Source organism: Netta rufina (assembly GCF_964035555.1).
Source record: "Netta rufina genome assembly, chromosome: 2".
In the NCBI taxonomy this organism is placed as follows: Eukaryota; Metazoa; Chordata; class Aves; order Anseriformes; family Anatidae; genus Netta; species Netta rufina.
This window is the reverse complement of record NC_140124.1, coordinates 124,886,465-124,906,432: the sequence shown is the minus strand read 5'-3', so window position 1 is coordinate 124,906,432 and position 19,968 is coordinate 124,886,465. Positions and strand designations below refer to the sequence as shown.

The window sequence follows — 19,968 nt, the reverse complement described above, 5'->3', positions numbered from 1 at the left end:
CTTTGAGAATCTTCACAGCCAAGTTTTATTCGTTGCAATATACCTCTGGCTGTGAAAATTCTTGATTTAATGCTTGAGCCTGAGCATAAATCTGGCTTTTGTTGACAAGTGTCATTTAAACTCCTAAGCAACAGTGCTGTGTGCCAAGTTAAGAATCATTATTTCTTGCTGTTGCATGTTTTTTGGATTATTTTGGTTTTCCTTTTTCCTACATGAAATATACTGCAGCTGTATATTGTCAATCTAAACAGCTCTCAGAAAATAGATTGAGGGATGTTACAGTTCTCAACCTGAGCTTGGGGATTAGCAGCAAAAGGTTATTCTATGATACCTTGTCTTACTGTTGTTTTCAGGGATTGACTTTAACCCTTTTGTCCTCTTTCTGCCCATATTGATCATTTCATTCCCTATTCCCCCTTTATTACTTTGCCTTTTTCTTCCCTTTCCCCAATACTTTGTTTCCTTTATTTGCCTGCTGATTAAAGCAGTTTTGCTAAATACAGAAATTGATTGTGGCCCAAGAACTAATTCCAAAACCCCAACCCCCTTGCCACTGAAGTGTCACACTCACTCAGTAGTTGTTTTGTTGTTGTTGTTGTTGTTGTTGTTTTTTCTGTTTTATTTGTTTTTTCTCTTACAGTTAATGGATGCCAAAGAAAGATACTTCCAGGAGGCTCTGAGGCATTTTTGTCCTACTGTTTCTTCATGCCTACACACAGCCCAACATTTGGTCTAGTGTTCTGATAAAAGCAACACAGGAAGTAGACTGGAGAGATATGAGTCTGATAGCTGGTGTTACGAAGCACTTGAGCTATTCCTTTCTAGGACAACAAACTTATTTTTGTCTCAGGTTTTACTTCTAGGAATTACAAGGGAACAGCACTTCTAAAGTGTTACTGGGGAAATTAATATTACTTTAAAAATAAACACTCTAGTATGTATTTATTTTTTAAGAAAAGACTCTAATAAGAGACTTTTTCTTGCTTGAATTTTGGCACATTGCTTTCAAATACAGTGACTACTGTAGCAAGCCTGGTAAATTTCTGTTTTTTAGTCTACAAAACATGGAACTGTGAAGTAAAATGGAAAACAAACCAACAGAGTATGACAAAACATGATAGACAATATGTTTCAGCTAACTATGTAATTCTTCTCAGTCACGTTGCTAGAAATGGACTATTCAAAACATTTAGAACATTATTTCAGAGTTGCAGTGTTGGAGTATTGTACTTCTAATGTAAGCATAATAATACTGACAAGTGGGTGTGTATATTTATATATACACACACATTATTTATATGGGCATTTTTAATGAAGTTTCAGTCTAACTTTCAAGTGAAATAGAATCATGGAATAAAACAATCATTTAGGTTGCAAAAGACCCTTAAGATCATCAAGTCCAACCATCAACTTAACTCTACAAAGTCCACCAGTAAACCGTGTCCCTTAGTGTCACATTCACACATCTCTTAAATACCTCCAGGGGTGGCAACTCCACCACTTGCCTGGGAGCCCATTCCAATGCCTACCCAACCATCCCATGAAGAAATTCTTCCTAATACCCGATATTTCTAAATAATTATAAAATTTATCACAGGGACAGTTCCCTCTTTTATAGTTAGTTTTTATTCATGAGTTCAGGCATGTCAAAAAGTAGATGCGATGCCTGGTCCTACACTAGGCAGCCCGATCTCCAAGTCACTGGTCCACACTGAAAGAAACCAGTTCATAGACATAGACAGTCTGTGGTGCACGCTCTGCTTTCAGCTTTGATGAGGCAAAACCGTTCTGAATAGCTGCATCGTAACATCAGGATTCGTTAGCAGCTGGCAGCAAGACCCCTTCTGACAATGCTTAAATTCAGCCATAAGCCACACCTTTTCTAGAGGTTGATCTCCACGTATCCATTGTGAATATCTGTCAGCTGGAAGCTTTAACAAAACTAGTATGATTTTGTTATACTAGTTATAGGGAGGGTTATTGTGTTTTCTGTACCTGTGCTGACTTTTCTTAGATTTGTCTATATTGGGTCCAAAACAGCTTTCTGGTTTGGAAGTGGGTGGCTTTTTGTTTTATCCACGTCTTACCTCCCTTTTAGTGTCTTTCCCTCGTTCCCTATTTCCCGTTTAGCTTTCCTGCCCTTCTGCTCGGACAACTTTTCGGACCACGCTCGTTATCTCGGGCCGTAAGCTGACGGGACGCCGGGAGCCCGCCGCCTGCTCGCGGCACCCGCAGGCTGTGCCTCAGCTACAGCGGTGACAACCCCGGCGAGCCGAGCTTTCCCCCCGCTCCACCCGCAGCTCGGGGAGAGGCCTGACGATAAACACAGCTCGGCGAGAGCCAGGGAGGCGAGAAGCGACCGCAGCCGGGCTCGAAGCAGCGGCGGAGCTCGGCCCTGCTCAGGCGGCCGCGCGCCGCCGCCATTTTGTGCGCGGGGCCGGGCCCCCCACCCCCCCCCTCCACCGCCCTCGGGGGGCTCCGGGCACCGCCGGGGCCGCTCGGTGGAGGCTCCCCGCCGGCCGGCAGGGGCGCTGGCGGCGGCTGCTCCCTGCGGCCGGGCAGCGGCGGGGCCGCGGCGGGCGGGGCGGGGTGAAGCGGAGCGGCGGCGGCTGCCATTCCCCCGCCGCGCGGCCGCCTCCTCCTCCTCCTCCTCCTTCCCCCTTCCTCCCCCCCCCCCCCCTCCGCCTCTTCCTGGCCGCGGCGAGAGGAGCTGCGCTGGCAGCGGGGAGGCGGCGGAGCCCGGCTGCCGGCCCGCCATGGCGATCCGCAAGAAGAGCAACAAGAACCCGCCGGTGCTGAGCCACGAGTTCGTCGTGCAGAACCACGCCGACATCGTGTCCTGCATGGCCATGATCTTCCTGCTGGGGCTCATGTTCGAGGTGAGCCGAGGCGAGGCGAGGCGAGGAGGGGAGGCGCGGGGCAGCGCGGCTGCCGTCTGCCCGCCGAGCGCACGCCCTGCGGGAGCCGCCGGGACACCCCCCGGGGGGGCTGCCTCGCCCCCGGCCCCCGCCGTGTGCGGAGCGCGGAGCCCGGAGCCCGGCCGGGCGCCATCCCCGGGAACGCCCCCCTCCGCCTGCCTCGGCCGTGCCCCGGCTCCGCTCGGTCCCTCCGTGGCGGCGGGGCGACGTGGCACTGGGCCGGGGGAGGGGTGCGCGGCCGCGCTCGGCCCGGGGAGGGAGGGTGGGGGGGGGAAGCGGGAGAAGGGGGTGGAGGGAGCGGGGAGGGGAGGGGGGGTAGGGGGGGGTGAGGCCCTGCCGCTGCGGCCCCATCGCGCTCTTTGTGTGCGCTGCCCCAACGGGCCCCGCCGGAACTACAGCTCCCGTGAGGCCTTGCGGCACCCCTCCCGCCAATCTCGCAGGAGCGGTGACGTGTACGTACGGGGCGCGCACACGTGGCTTACCGCCCCCCCACCGAGCCGCGGGGCCGCGCGCCGCCTGACGGGGCCGGCCCCGCGGCGAGAGGCGGCTGTGGGGGAGCTGGGGCTGGCGAGGCGGTGGTCCCACCTCCACGAAACTTGGTTTAAAATAAATAAATAAATACATCAATAAATGAATAAACTCCCTCGAAATTAGCTTCTGATCCACACCGACTCTTTTTTTTAGGCCTTCCTCTCGAGAGACCCCGTAAGGGGATTTGCCTGTGTGGTTGCCCAGGTGTTGCCAGGGGTGGCCTGTCACAGGACCACGCGTCCGTTTCTGTTCACTTGATCCACCAAAAGACATTTGTTGAAGGGTTGTGGGTGGTTTTTTTTGCCATGGGGATGGTTTTCAGAGTAATTCTATTCGGCCTTTGATGCTGCTCGGCCCTAAAGTGGAGTTGAGTAAAAATAACAACATATGGAAAAGAAAAAACAAGGCACACCAAGAAAGCCATTATGTTTGGGTTTGCTATCAAAAGTCACCGCAGACAGCCCTTATTTGGTGGTTTGTGGGGTCTGAGGTTAAAGACGTGGACTAACCCAATACCATTCATGTATACTTTTGGGTTACTGTATTTACTGCGTTAATGGTAGCTCTGGAAGTGTTGAGTGGGTTGGATATGCTGAGGTTTTCACTTGAGGATGTTTTCTACCCCAGCATAGCAGAGCCATATGCCTTTGCCGGTACAGATGTGGTGTGGCTTGAAAAGATTGCTTTAATTTTTGAAATGCTTTGATATAGGTCTTGGAAATCACCTGGTTTGGTTAGTGTTGGTATGGTAAGGTACTTCTAATGATTTGACTAACAGAATTAGGACTTGGAGTGGTTGACAGAGCCTTCAAAGGGCAGTTGAGAATTGACTAATGTTTTGGATTGTCCTCTGGAAGCTCCCTTGATGTATAGGAAGCCCTAGGCAGCTAACAAAGGCAAACTAGTTAGGTTCCCTGAAGTTACACGAAGTGAACGCTCCACAATGTATTAAAGGATTCCCAGAAAATCTACTGCTTGTTTACAAAGTGCTAGTTTAAAAGATGAAAAAAATATATTTTAAATGATGGTAATTGCTGGTAGTAATCTAATGATTATCTTCAGATACCAAGGCATCCTTCCAAGAATCTTAGAGATGTTTTTTATTAATCCTTGAGATGAAGCAGGGATGATGCTACGTTTTTATACCAGTGGGAAACAGATCAGATCATGAACATTGTAAAGCATGGTAATATTTCTTGCTCTGTTGTGTTGATTCGTGCTCTTGGTTGGGATTCACCAAAGATGTCAAAAACACAAACATTAATTCACAATTACTGACAGATAAGAACTGCTGCTGTTGTTTTGTTTTGTTTTGTTTGTTTGTTTTTTTTGTCTGTGTGTGTTGTTGTTTTTTTTTTGGTGTTTTTATGATGCCATACCCCTGCCCATGGAAGACTTCAGAACAAACATATTTCCCCTTCCTCTTCCATTCACTCTGATTTTTCTTGCTGTCCCTCATAAAGGGGTGGTATAACTACTGCTAAATCGTATTTGTTCTTTTTATTTTTCTTTGCCAAGGGATCTCCAGGGTCAAGTGCTAGTTGTAGTGAGTTGGCACGCAGCTAGCACAGTTCTCTTTCCTTTATGCCTTTTCTTCCTTGTTCACATTTTTCAAATAACTTACATGTTTAGGAATATGATATTAACCCTCAAAATTTGTCAAATTAAAAAGTAATTTTAAATGAAGTTTATTCTCATCCATTGCTGCACACATTGTGGTCTAGGAATTACAGGACATCGTACATGCTGTTAATGTAATAATATGCACTGGATAAAGAATAATATGCACTGGATAAAGAATTGCCATGTGTGCTATAACTTTAAGATAGAAAATACTATTTGTAAGCAGAAATTTTGAAATTATTTCTGTAAACAGATCTGTAGAGATCATGCAGTCTCTTCTATTGTTAGAAAGTCAAATGAAATGGCTTGATAATGTGAGCTGATCATTTTCTTAGGAGGGGACCCCTGGGGAAGGGTACCAAAACCAGTTTCCAGTTTAATATAACTTTAATATAACTTATTTTAATGAGATTTTTACAGCACTTCTGTTTTTTCTTTTTCAGATTACAGCAAAAGCAGCTGTCATTTTTGTTACACTTCAGTATAATGTTACCATTCCTGCCACAGGTATGTGTCTTGCAGGTGTTTATTCACGAGACAGTGTTCTTGTTAGTGTGCTGTATTTTCTAAATTTACAGTAAGATGAATTACTAACTTTGAATAGAGGTTAAGTAAAACTTTTAATGAATCATGTTAGGTAAGATGTATCTTTTCTGTTGGATTCATCCTTAATACTAAAACCCAGTCAGGCTAGTAGATAAGTTCATGTTAATTCTAATTCTGATTTTGCAAATTATAATATTTTTTTTGCTAGTCAATAGAAAGGTGATAGTTTAACATAACTTTATATTTTGCTTTCAATGCATTTGGGTAAGCTTCCTAAGTGCACTTAAGTTCTCGTTTTTATATTGCATTCTTCCAGAATCAGGTTTAGTTTGTGATTTGATGAAGAGAATTGTAAATAGATTCTAGTGACCTAGCTCGTGATGGCAGTTTAATCTGACTTGTATTTGTTCAGTTGATGGCAAATTACTTCTGTCTGAAAGGTTTTACTTTAAGAAACAAACTTGGTAGCAATTAAACTGTATCATTGTCTAACAGTTAACTCTGTTTCTGTCTTTTAGAAGAACAATCTTCAGAAACAATCTCTCTGTATCATTATGGTATCAAAGACTTGGCTACAATTTTCTTTTACATGCTTGTAGCAATAATCATACATGCTATTATTCAGGAGTACGTATTGGATGTAAGTACAAAATATTAATTCCTTTCATCAAGATAATTGTCAGGTTTTTAATTAGACTTTATGACTAACTTAGAAGTAAATTTGTGCGTTAAAGCATTAAAGTGGTAAGACAATGCATTGAAACTTTTAGACATTCTAATGCAGTTAACACCTAAATGCTAAGTGCTAGAGCATGTAAATAACAATGGATTTTCATTGCAGAAAATTAACAGGAAAATGCACTTTTCAAAAACAAAGCATAGCAAGTTCAATGAGTCTGGGCAACTTAGTGCATTCTACCTTTTCTCCTGTGTTTGGGGCACAAGTATTCTCGTCTCTGTAAGTATGTTTCATTGTTTGAAATCTCATAACACAAACACAAGTTCACTTACTTATAATAATAAATAAGCTTTCAGCTCATGGTTTTAGCTGGTTTTAATATTAAAGCAGGGACAGGTTTCAGAATTCTGGGGTAGTGGTAGTATAAGTAAAAATTCGGAGAGCTTCACTTTTGCTTAGTCTCAGTTAATTGGATTTACTGTCAAATGAATAAAGGAAAGCATGACTTTTAAAAAAAATAATGCTGTCTCATTATTGTAAAATAAATGTTTAAAAAAAGCATCATATATAGTATTTTGGCAGCCTATGGAGTGGGTATATGGACAGGTTGCTGTAGGCTTAAGTGAGCGTGTGCTTTCAGATGACATGCCCTTTGCCTAGCAGTTGCACATGTATGAGCTTATCCCCAGCTGTAGAGCATTTCTTCCCTCAGAAAAAAAAAAAAGAGGGGTAAGCCATCTTTTGTTCCCACATGCCTGGACACTTACTGAGAAGTATTTGATTTATTGTAGGATCCTAAATTATTTTTCCCTGGTAGTAGTAGCCTGTTCTTTAGTGCGGAACTGTCTAATGATAATAGAAATTTAAAATTTTTGGAAAAAAAAAATGTAACATAACATGTCTTAAATAAAGTTTACACCCCTTAGTTATGTTCATAGCTTGTCAGCAGTTTATAAGGGAAGACTTGCTGTAATGATGCTGAAATGACTTCTGTCTCATAAGGACTCTTTTCGTCTTCAATGGGAACTTGATTTGTTTTGTTGCCTTTTTTTTTTCTTTTAAGGTAATACATTTTTGTGTGTTCTTTTTTTTTTTTTTAATTATTGTTGTTTGTATTTTTGGGGGGTAATACATCAATCTTTTACTTATGTGTAGGTGTCTCAATAATTGTATGTGTACACATTAAGTAAATACGTGTATTTATGTGCAGTCGTTATTTCTGACTAGGAAGTAACAACACTGGGTAATTTCAAGAGTTTTCATTTTGTTTGTTTGTTTTAGGAGAACTATATATCAGATCCAACCTCTCTGTGGAGGGACTACCCACACACTCTGATTCCGTAAGGCTTCTTCCTTAAAGGATTGTTGGGGGGAGGAGAGGGGTGTTAGCATTTTAAACTCAGGGTATGTCATACAATTTGTGTAGAGTAAATAATCTAAACTAGTAGTTTATAACTCACTGATGTTTTGTTTTTTTTTTTGCATTGGTGGAGAAACTTTATTCTCCTTTAATTTATAGAATATAGAGTCATCTTTCTGTATGCTTTAAGGAATTTACGTTTTTGCAAGTAATTTAAGGAATTACAGTTTTGTGAGTTTTATTTGTATAATTTTTATTATTTGGTATTTAGAAATGCTGCTGAGAATTGAGTTGGCTGGCAACAAATATTTTTCTTTGTTTTCTTTCTTTTTTCTATTTTTCTTTTTTTAGAGACTGATTAAATGTGTTCACAATGAAGTTTCTGAAACATTTTAAGTTCATTAATAAAAAGTAATATTCCTCAATTCTTGCTATATTGTGCAGGTTTCAAATGAAGTTTTTCTACATCTTACAGTTGGCATACTGGTTTCATGCTTTTCCAGAATTGTACTTCCAGAAAACCAAAAAAGTAAGTACAAAGTGTAAATGGAAAGAATGCCAAACAAAGCAACTCTGGCAGTGGAATGATGCATTTCTTTTGGACTTCCAGAGCAATGTGCTACATTTCGTACCGTGTTCTTATCAGTGTACTTAAGTTTTTTCTTACTAGCATTTTGGGTGCCCAGATGTTTATGTGAGAATGCTGATGACTTCTCAACTAAATCCTGTATTTCTAAATGCAGTATAATCACATTATATCACACAGTGTATCTGTTGTGTAAATACAAATTACTGGTCTACTTCATCTACTATAAGAGTTTGAATTTTCCTTTGAGGAAAAAAAAATCAGAGGTTTTTGTTGTTTTTTTTTCAAACTCTTTTCAAGATTCTTGTAATTAATTGTCTGAATAATCTCCTTGAAATACAGAATTGCTTCACGAATCACAATACAGGTGATGAAAATAAGCAGCGAATAATTTGGTAAATCCAAACAACATTAAACACCAGGATTTGTTGTAAATACCACTGTCCTCAGCAGAATTTTTAGATAGTTTTGTATTGAGTTTTTTGATGGTGGATTTTTACAGCACCCTTGCCACCTGAGAGTTTTCTGTCTTGGGTTTCTCAGAATTCAACTGTTAACACTGAGTTTCCTGCAGGTTTTTGTAGCACGTCTTTTACCTACCTTGACCAATTTAAGTAGTCTCTTTGCATGTTCTTTCTCATTTTGTATGCACAGTTTCCTTTTTAAACTCTTCTCTTGTTGCTCTGTGACTAGACTGAGTCTCTGCTGTCAGAGTTCTGCTTTTTTTCAAGAAAATGAAACGTACGTGTTATATAACTATAGGTCTTTGTTTAAGAGCCTAGAGCAGACTTGGGAAAATAGTAATGAGGTGCTTTTTTTTCATACTGTTCACAAGCAGTATAAACATTGATGTTTTACAGACACTTCAGCTAACGCTCCCCTGTTGTGCTAGTTACAACTGTACAATTTGAATTAATATCCAAATGTTGGTTGCTTTTCTGTTTTTGCTTTTAATGTAACTTTAAGAAAGCTGTCAAAAATGCTGTATATTCCACAGTAGTGTTTTGTTGGATCACTGCTTAGAATTTTAGCCTATATCATTTAGTTTTAAGAGTAATGGTTGATTTATTTTAAGGGTAATGGTTCATTTATTTTATCAAGTTCATAGTTGATATTTCTTTCATCACACTGTAACCTCACCTATCTTGGCATCCCTGCCGTATTTTTTCTCTTGAAAGAATTGGCTTTTTTTACTTAGGTTAGTCATCTACTAACATAAAAAGCATGAAAAAAGGCTTCTCAACTCAGCTGTCTGTATGGTAGTGGAGACCCACCTGCATTTTTCCAGTAGGCCATAAGTCTCTTGACAATTGTTTAAGCAGGCAGCATGGGCTATTTAAGTGTTGCCTTGGTTCTGAAAATAGAATGCAAAAGGCTTGTACTAGTAGTGCTTGGAGAACCTGAGTATTTGTACTGACTACTCTTGATTGGCCTGATACAACTTTTTTTTTTTTTTTTTTTTTTTTTCCGGATAATTTAAAGGTTTTCATCTGTTTTCTCTGTACCTCTGTACGTGTGTTGTTAGGTGTTGTCACAAGTGAGCATTTCATTCTGAGCTTTTGTTGGTTTTGAGGTGGAGTATTGCAAACATAACACAGATCTTACGAGATTAATTTTGTATTTTTAATTTACATATGTACAAGACAAAACTGAAGCCCCTTACTTGAAGCTTAGGGAATCTTTCAGAAAAATAGGGATTTCTTGAGCACAAATGCATACAACTCTACATACCATTTCAAGAGAAACACTAGGTCACAATAATAGTCCACTGCAGTGATTCTTCTGTTCACAGATGGTACCTTTTGCTTTCCATACACTGCTTGTTTGTGTTTTCTTTCATGTTTCTTCCTCTTTATTACTTCGCTTCTATGAAGCACGTGATTGAATGAGGCTGGCTAAAATCTTGAAATTTTTAAAACAGATGTCAACACCTGTAAACTTCTTCATTTTGGTTCATTTTATTCCTGTAGTGATCTGACAGAATCTGAGCAAAAACACGTAGAACTGAAGAAAGTTTTCTGAAGATACAATAACACATACTAATGAAGTATTGTAATAACTAGTACAAATTCAGATAAGTAATATCAAAGAAAAAATTGCCATTCTAAAAAGCATCTTCATGCATCTTCTCACATAATGTATGTGAGATAGTGCTTACTTACCAATAACACGTGGTAAGTCATGTGTGTAATTAGAAGATCCAGGCTGAGTAATTCAGTGTCAGAACAGGCCACATCAAGGTAGCTGGGAAGACAAAAATAATTTCCAAGACTAGGAAATATTCTGTAGTAACGTATAACATTGTAAAATAATGTATGACATCATGTATAATATATAATTACTTCTTTTCTTGTTAATAGGAGGATATCTTTCGCCAGATTGTATACATTGGACTTTATCTCTTTCATATTGCTGGAGCCTATCTCCTAAAGTAAGTCAGTTGTAAAGTTTTGCAGTCTTCAATCACTGTCTTAAACGTCTAACAAAATGTTTGAATGCTTGTTCTATTTGCTTTTATAGTCTGACCCATCTTGGACTTGTTCTTCTGGTATTGCATTACTTCGTTGAATTTCTTTTCCACATATCCCGTCTTTTCTACTTCAGTGATGAAAGATACCAGAAAGGGTAAGTGGTCATTTCCGTCTCACGAGCCTCATGCATTTAACTTAACCAGAAGCCAAAATTACAAGGAAATTCATTCAGTATTTCCTTAGAAGCCACAGTTCTCCAAACTCATTTTAGTATTCACGTCTTTAAAACACCGTTGTTCTTTTTTTTCACTTACTCACCTATACAAGTAAATGTTAGTAGCTGTATAAATGGAAATCAAGTCTCACACTACTTTAAAAAAAAAAAAAAAAAAAAAACGTTTTCATGTACAGCTCTCATAGGGAAGGCAAGAGCATAAGTTGCTAATGCAATCAGTTTTGGAGGAACATGCTTACATTCTAGTAGCAATGACAGACACTTTCTGTTGAGTTGAAAATAATTTTCAGAACATAGTTCTGGCTCATAGGAAAAAATTGCTAGGCTGGGATTTTCTTTTTGTCTTTGAGTACTGGAAATCAACATTAGTTTAGGGTAAGAACAAAATAATGAATTTAATCAAGTTCTCAGATGAATTCACACAGTTAAGAATAAATATTTGCATTGTTAGTCCTTGTGGTGGTGTGAACAGAGAATTCTAATAGTGTTTGTGATATTTTTCTTTGTAGATTTTCACTGTGGGCAGTTCTTTTTGTTTTGGGAAGGCTTCTCACCTTGATTCTTTCAGTCCTCACTTTTGGCTTTGGACTGGCAAGAGCAGAAGATCAACAGCTGAATTTCAGTACTGGAAACTTTAACATCCTGGCTGTTAGGTACAGTAAACTTGGAATGGTTCTTAAGCATGAGCTATAAACCTGTGTTAAATACACAATATAAACTGTGTGGTATTCATGCTAGTACTGAATGATTAAGTGTTTTCTTGCACCTAATGGGATCAATAGTAGCTTCAGTGACAAACTTGTAAAGTAACAATAAAGTGAATAATTTACACTCTACAGGTGAGAAATCTATAAGTATAATCAATCATCTGTCCTTCTAATGAATTAAATACAAATAAAAATTACATTGCCAATGTAAGAACATTTACTTATGCGTAATCCAGAAAGAATCACTCTAATGCATTTGTGGAACCTGAGTAAAATAAGCTGTTTCTGACATATAAAAAACTGTGTGAGGCACTATTCTACTTTTCTTTCCACTTTGAACAAGATGAACATATTGATAAACTTTTATATCTGGTGTTTTTTGTCTTTTTTTTTTTCCTTCCCCTAGAATCAGTGTGCTGGCCTCCATCTGCATGGCTCAAGCATTTATGATGTGGAAGTTCATTAATTTCCAGCTTCGGAGATGGAGAGAACATTCTTCTTCCCAGCCTCAGACAGTGAAAAAGAAGTTTGTAACGGCTAAAGGAAAGACCTCCAGAAAAGAAAGAGGTTGGTATTTTCAGGTTTCTTGTTGCTTTGACTTCTCAAAAAACAACTTTAAGTAACAGAGAGCCCTTTTTGATATAGTTGCTTAAACTTTTTCTGTTTAGCTCTCAGGTGAGACGAGTCAGTTATAAAACAGTATTAGTGAAAATTCTTTTCTATTTAAGAAAATATGAATGTGAGTCATCTGTAATAAAAGGTTTGGTTTTCTCTTCTGATTAACTGAATGAAAGAATTACTATTTCTTCAGTTAATGCAGGATTGGATTTTATAAGATCTAATTTTATTACTTGTGCAAAATGTGTCATGCTTATGTTTTGTTCAGTTATAAAAAGGGAACAGACACATTTTTAGATGTTCTCATTAATCATATACTTCTAAATTTTTCTTGCAATGAGTTTCAAGTAAGTTTTTTAGTGCCACTAAACTCAGGTTTTAGGGGAAGGTGGTTTGATGATCCAGCAAATAAGCTTATGCTTGACCGTCTTTACTAAAAATAAAAATATGATGCCTTTTTTTTAAAAAAAAAAAAAAAGGAAGGTAATAGCTGCTTACTACTTTAAACCTTTGTATTAATGGCTCTTGGTTTGACCTTTCGATTATGTCAAATTCCTCTTATGAAGAGGGCAAGAAAGACAAATAGTCTGCCTAGTTTCCTCAAAGGAAAATTATGTATTCTCTTTAAGTAAATAAATAAATGTTTCTGTTATGCTGTTAAATTTCTCTTTAGTTAAATGTTAGCTTGAATAGTTTCTGCGCTTTTTTGAAACTGAGTCACCACAAAAACCTTTTACCCATGATCGTTTGTTGCCAACCTGTTCCACTTTTTTGATACGTAGAACTTAGTGTATAAAAACAGTTATACTGAGATTTATGATCATAGGTAAATTTTCAACCTACATGTATAAGTTTTTCTTTATATTAAAATCACGTGCATAATAGCGTATTTCTGGAGGGTTTTTTGATCGTTTTTATTAGCACGACTTGGTGATTGTTGTTGTAGTTTTTTTCCTTTTACTGCCCAATGCTAACATAAAAGTACTTCAGGTGACAGTGATTTTTTTTGGTTTTTTTGTTTGGTCTTGGTTTGGTTTTGTAGATTTTGAAAATGTTTATATGATAGCAATAGAAGAACATGGTTGGACTTTCCCTTTTTATTGAGTGAGCCTATTTTACTGTGTAGTTGTCACACTGAATCTGAGCTTAATGTTTGTTATGTCTTACTTTTTTTTTTTTTGTGGAACTCATTTAAAAAGTTAAATAGAAATATCCATAAAATGTAAACTTAAATAGCATTTTAATCAGCGAGTTAAAAATACAGCTTTTAAACATCTTGAAAATGAAACTTTCATTCATGTAATTTGGCAAATTTGCTGTTTTTCACTCAACTTGAGTAGAGACTTGAAAGAGGTAAATGAATAGAAAAAAAAAAAAACATTTAATTTGATTTGTGGTTTAATTCTCAACATAATTGAGCTAAAACTGTCTTAAAGACTGAGGAATTTTTGCAGCTAATTTTAAATGCAAAGAAAAAAAAAGAACTTTGAGATTTTAAAGGTGTTTCAGATTCTTCTAATCTGAAGATCCCTGTAATGTTATTTGTTCAGAACACTTGAATAGGATGCAGCAAACTGGTGTTTTTGAGAAGTAATATAGTCAATGAAGGTGTGTTTAAAGCAGTCTTTTTCTCTATCTGGCTGGCTAGATAGATTTTGGGATACAGGGCACAGAGTATCTTGCTTTTGGACTGTGCCAAAATCAAGAAGTGACAGCAGAAAAATTCTGATCATGTATGTGGGATACCCAGGGGAACCCCAAAATAAATATTTTTGTTCTTTATTTTTACTTTACTTTTTACTTATCTCTTTAAAGAAATGCAATCTCAGTTGGCTGGCTTGGGTCTAGCTTATCATTTTTAAGCTTTGTAAATTAAGAATAACCCCAACTTTTTGATAGGAATCTGAAGACATAAACTTACAAGGGTGGTGTCATTTACAACCAAATAAAGTTAAGCAGACTTGAACTGTTCCTGTAGGACTAAGTAGACCTGTGACCAGTCTCTTTCTTATATATGTTTCTGATTTTTGTTTTATTTTTCATTACTTCTGTTTAGTTGCTTGTTTGCATAAATGGGAGTATTGGGTGTAGTGAGGGAAGGAGGGAAGAAGGAAAGCCAGCAGTTGTTTTTGTGTTGTGATCTGCAACACACCTGGATATGGAAAATGTGAATTTAACCAGTCATTTGTATAGACAGGTACAGCAATTGCTTGAAATCAGAATGATGCTGAATGATCAGAGCCTGATGTAAGCAGCAGGCAGTAGAGCTGACTGTGCACTTCTGCTCTTCAGATCTGTTCTGTAAATTTGGTTACTGTCAGGCAACAGCTGTGCTTCCATGGGTCGTGGTGACATTAAATAAAGAGGATACTTTAATTCACAGTGGTATCATGTTGCTCTGTTTTACTCTGTTGTGTGTGTGATGTATCTGTAGATGTTGGGTCATTGTTTTAGTGCAAATGTTTGCTATGAAATACTCAACAACATGGTATCTGCACGTACTAAAACTGTTAAGACCTTTTAGGTCGAGAATTTGGATTGAAATATGAGAGCTACTGCTGGTAACAGGTTCTTCCATTGTGTTCTTACATGGGTGTCCAGTCTTGTGCTTGAAGTCTTTCCATACTTCTCTCAAGTCTAACTATTCAAATATTTTCTTCAGAACATAAATGATTTCTATGTTTTTTAAAGTATAGGATTAATTAAACTCTTATTTATACATATATACACATACACAGTTTTCCTACATATAAAAAAAGCTTGTAAAGGTAAGTTAAACAGTGCAGTTTTATCAAATATTAATAAAACAGGTGGGAAAATGGTTGAGACTTATACCTGGGAACTGTATATACTGTATGATCCCAAAACTACATAGGATCGTCTCATCTACAGGTTGAATATTTCTCTTTGTAAGAAAATACCTTCTAAAATACTACAGCTAATCTTGATTTTCAGTTCAGATGTAATATAATGCAAACATTTCAATATTTGTCATGTCAGGAAACTGGACCTTCAGTTTTCATAGTAAACTTTAAATTCTGAACTTCGTAAAAGCTTCATTGTACTATTGCATCATAAAAGTTGAGATGTAACAAATAAGACGCATCAGAAAAGAAGTTAACATTGTTTGTGTAGGGCCTACTAAAATGTAATAATAAAGTGTCTTATTCTACTTGAAAAATACATATTATATTTTTATTATTTTTTAGAAAATGGAATAAATGGAACAGTGACCTCAAATGGAGCAGACTCGCCTCGCAGCAGGAAGGATAAATCCTCGTAAAACTGGGTTTTATTAAGTTAATTGACTAATGTCCCCAAAGAATCTGCTTTTTACATGGATGGCCCTTCAGCACTAGAGATGTTATAGATTAAAGAAAATACAAATCATGTTTTTTGATTATTGCTATTGTTTTGTGAAACTTTTTTTAAAAGCCATTTTGACTAAGAAAAAAAGGTTTATCTTTATCTGTCTACAAACACTTTGGGGGGGGTGGGGGGGTCACAACACTTTTTAAATAACATTGACACTTTTTTAAACACTTACTGTGATGATAACTTCACTTAATGAGGATCACTGATGCAATGTATTATTTCTTTCCAGTTTTTGTAATATTGGTGATATATACTGTTTACCAACTTCACTTTTTCCAAGTTCTTCAAGAAGTATTGCAAAATCAAGTGAAAACTTAGTGTGCATTTGCAGATATTCTAGCTTTTTGGTTAATTACCTTGATTCAAATTCACAATTCAAATTGGAATTCTAAGACCACATCAGTAAACCTTTTTATTTTGTAGTTATTGGCTACACAATGTCTGCTCTTAGAACTGCCCCATATCATTAAAACAAAACTGAACTAATTGGAAATGTTGCAGAGTCTTATTGCTTGTTGGTTAGAAATATCCTTAAAGGAACAAAAAACCTTTCTGAGATACAGCTTTAGCACTTGAAAATTAGAAGGGAAAGTGCATGTCATTGAAAGTGTTCATTTGAGTAGCACTGTTAACTCCCGTCTGTGCTTTTAAAAGTGTACATATCTTGGAGAATTGGTGTGCGTTGGACCTTCTTTGAAAACTTGTCTTTCTGATTTTAGAGGGTGGAGGTTCTTACAGTGTGTCGTTGTGCTTGTTCTAGGAGGCATTTAATGCTCTGTGAAGAGGGAATTTGTTAGATAAATGGATCAAGTTTTGACAAACATTCCTTTATTCTAACTGCTTTGCTTTGTTTTACCTCTGTTAGGAAATAGTTTGATTTCTCCTATATATATTTTTATGAAAGAATATTTAAAAGCTACAACTTCTTAAAACTGGTTTATTGTGCCCTTTGCTACAGCTGGAAAAATCTTAATTTAAGATTTTTTCCGTTATCTGTCTTTCATAATGGTATTAAATGTGAAGCCTTGTCCAGTTGATTTTCCAGTTTAATATGCAGTTAATGTTTTTCCTCTGTATCCTTTTGTAATGGGAGTAATTCAACTTGGGAACGAGTTAAAGATTTTTATTCAGTCTTAAGAAGTTGCTAAATCAGGCTTTCAAGTTAACCCAAGTATTAGACTGCTTATTGATTGAGTAGGAGTAATTATAAGCAATCAACCTGATAAATAAAATAGTTTAATTAAAACTGTTACTATAGTTTAGTTTATACCCCAAAAAATAATAAATCTGCATTCTGTATCTTATACAGTTTGGTTGCTTACTATACAGAATAAACATTTCTAGTACAAAATCTTGACTACATGTAACTATCCATTCTTCAATCATATAGTGCTATCTAGAGTTATTACAGTATAATTTATTACATGTGTCAGCTAATTTAAGTCACAGTTCTTGAGTGCTTGCTTCACAGCTCCTGAAGTGGACTTGACAGAATTGGACTTGCTTAACTTGAGAGCTCTGGGGCAGCATGCCCTGCAGTACACCCAGTCTGCTTCAGTAGAAGTAGTTATATCATGTATTGATCTGCAGAAATAAAACTCAAGTAGCACAACTGTGAGTCTATCCGATCTGACCATGAAACTGGAAAATTGGAATTCAGAAATGTTGGGGGAATGGCATACATTAAATACTGCACAAAATCATGTTTCATGTCTGATATTTCTAACAAAGACCTTCATAGATTCTGTGCCTTGCTCTCTCAAGTTGTACCTTAAGCCAAAAGGGGCAAATATTTAAAGTTCTTGTCTGGTACTTTGACTCTAAATCAGTTTGTTTGTGATAATCTGTTTGTCTTGGTGCTGTCAAAATCATAAGGGGTGGAGGAACAAATTGTGAAGAGAGCTTTTAAGGTACTTCTTGAGCTCTTTGAGACATTGGAGTCTGTTGGTTGTTGCCCTGAGGCAAACTGTTTCCTGTAAAGCTCATTCTTTGCCACAGGAGTCTTGAAATGTAAACTTAAGGTTCTCTTCCAAAAACTTCAGAAGAGTATATTCCTGCCTGTTAATATTGACATTGCTTTTTGTCTCCTGTTGGCCTTATGGATGTTCTTGGCCTTTGAACTTTACAAAAAGAACTTTTATTTCCGTGATGACTTAATCTTCATCCTTGCCTTATAGGAGCTGATGCTTTGTGCCAAGTAATAGAGAATTATTTCTGTTGTTCTTGGGTTTGAACAGAGTATTGAACACCAGTTTCTTTCATCTTTTGTGTCATACCTAAAAATCCCTATTTAGAGTTTGGGAGGAGGCTTTCTTGACTTCCTGCAGAAGCAATAATTTTTAAATTTCTTCCTTAGGGTGGAAACCCTCATGAATTTAGAAGATTTTGAGACTTCTATTTCCAATTTGTTATTATCTGTTTTGGCATAAGATCATTCTTGTTTGCCTGGACAACTGCTTTTGAGTTGCTTAAAATTCTGCTTTTCAACTCTTACTGCATTTTGGCTCTTTGTAATCTGGGGTCCAGTAAGCTGGAAGATTAAGTTGTCTAATCATGTTTTCATGATTATGGAATCAGGAAGTTCAGAAGTGGAAATGACTGAAGAACTTATTGTAATATTCTTATGCCTAATAAAAAATTTTGCTTAGGCTGTAGTTATTTATCGTGGTGAATTACTAGATCCCACAAAAAGAAGGCTTTGTCCATGTTAGATGGATTTGAACTGAGTGATTCATAGAGACTGTGGTTAGGGTTTTTATTCTATTTTCTTAAGGCCCCTCTGCCTTGTCAGAATGCTTTCAAGACTTGCAGTAGATGATTTCAAGACTCTTTGGCTCTAAATGTATGTTCAGGTTATGTGCCAGGATTTGTTATCAAAGCCAGGACTTTACTTTTACTAAGTAATTATATACAACTTCCAAGTGCAAACGGAATGCAGAGCAGCTGAAATTAATTTTCAGGTTTTGCTCTTACCTGGACGTTTTCTCCTTGTGGCTAGTTTAAAAATAAATAAATAAATAGGTTTCTCATGTAAATTATTCAGGAAGATGGCACTTTACAAATACTGCCTTTTGGGTGATCCCATGCTCAGACTTAGGAACAATCAAGTTTGTTGTGCAGAGAAAATGCATAGGCTATGTTGTTACAATATGCTGAAAGTAAATGATATATGTTGGGATAATGTATTTGGAAATTCGGTAGCTATTAAGCATTTGATATTTTTCCTAAATACTTAGTTTCTTTGAGAATTTTAGTTGTGTTAATAGAATTGCATTATCCAGAATTCTAGTAAGTAGCGTGTACAAAGTAATAAGATACAAGTAATAAGACTTCTGTAAAAAGAGTTAAAGTACATCTCCGGGCCTTTTGTTCCACGCAAGTATCCAAGTAACTGCACCTGAAGCGGTTTTGTCAAGGGCAAAATTTGATGTTGGAGGGAAGGGAGCCATTCTCATGGCTGCACTGAACTGAAAATAGTGTAGGTTGCTGCCAAAATACGGGATCCTGTCTCTTCCCTTTTTCTAGCACAAGCCCTTCTGGTTGCACAGTCGGCTTGATCAGGGAGCTGGTGCAGCTGAAACCTGACATTTTTGCTTGGTTGCTTCTCTGCTGGATTGGTTGCCTGATAGTAATCCTGGAGGTACACAAGTATTTATATATAAGCAAGAAGAAAAGATGCAGTGAATACGTGCATCAAGGCAACTACACCCCTTTCAACTGCGCTTTTGGTGGTTGAAAATGACAGTAGATTACACTATGTGTAAAAGATGGGAGACCTTATTGAAGGCCTTCCAGTTTTCAGTACTAGAAGGAAACTGGGCCATCTGGTAGCTCTGGCATGCCAAACGGTTAAAGTATTTATGGGCTCTTTTGCCAGGTATTGTGGTGAGAGGGAAATAATCAGTATTCTCTATTGAAATGCTTTTTATCTGTCTCAGCTTCTGTTTTTCCGAGCAGCGGAAGGTGGTACTGGTAATGTAGAAATAGGAATTCTGAAAACATAGTTTCTCTTGGATCAAGGACTAAGATTGCTTTCCTTAACAGCCCGGAAGCTGCAGCTTCTGTTTACGTGAACCCTTTATGTATTGAAGTAGGTCTTCCAGAGAGCTTCGCAAGAACTGCATTGTATTTCTATCTAGGTGTGTGGGAGGGAGGGTTATTCAGTTTCTCTGGGTTTGTTTTTCTGTCCTCAAAAAGTTGGCTAGCCAATTTTTAGGTCATACTTCAGTTTTGTTCCGTTTGTGACTCAGCCCTTTGGACCTGCATTCTAGAAGGTGGGGATCAGCAGGATCAATAGGCAGTCTTGTCCATGTTGGTCA

General features: G+C 37.8%; 1 protein-coding gene across 1 annotated transcript; it reads left to right on the top strand.

Moving 5' to 3' along the window:
• The first annotated feature begins 2,546 nt into the window (after positions 1-2,546).
• TRAM1 (translocation associated membrane protein 1) lies at positions 2,547-15,755 on the top strand. Its single transcript, XM_084283202.1, has 11 exons — positions 2,547-2,879; positions 5,516-5,579; positions 6,137-6,258; positions 6,460-6,576; positions 7,579-7,637; positions 8,102-8,186; positions 10,604-10,674; positions 10,764-10,868; positions 11,459-11,602; positions 12,063-12,223; positions 15,484-15,755. Exons 1-11 carry the CDS (start codon positions 2,757-2,759, stop codon positions 15,555-15,557), a joined length of 1,125 nt encoding a protein of 374 aa, XP_084139328.1. The 5' UTR covers positions 2,547-2,756; the 3' UTR covers positions 15,558-15,755.
• Positions 15,756-19,968: the final 4,213 nt, after the last annotated feature.

Bases quoted from the DNA above. Each gene is read 5' to 3' on its own strand.
- TRAM1 (XM_084283202.1), top strand. From the start codon at position 2,757: ATGGCGATCCGCAAGAAGAGCAACAAGAACCCGCCGGTGCTGAGCCAC. The intron at 6,259-6,459 runs GTAAGTACAAAA...TTTTCATTGCAG, and splicing joins TTCAGGAGTACGTATTGGAT to AAAATTAACAGGAAAATGCA. The intron at 10,675-10,763 runs GTAAGTCAGTTG...TTGCTTTTATAG, and splicing joins GCTGGAGCCTATCTCCTAAA to TCTGACCCATCTTGGACTTG.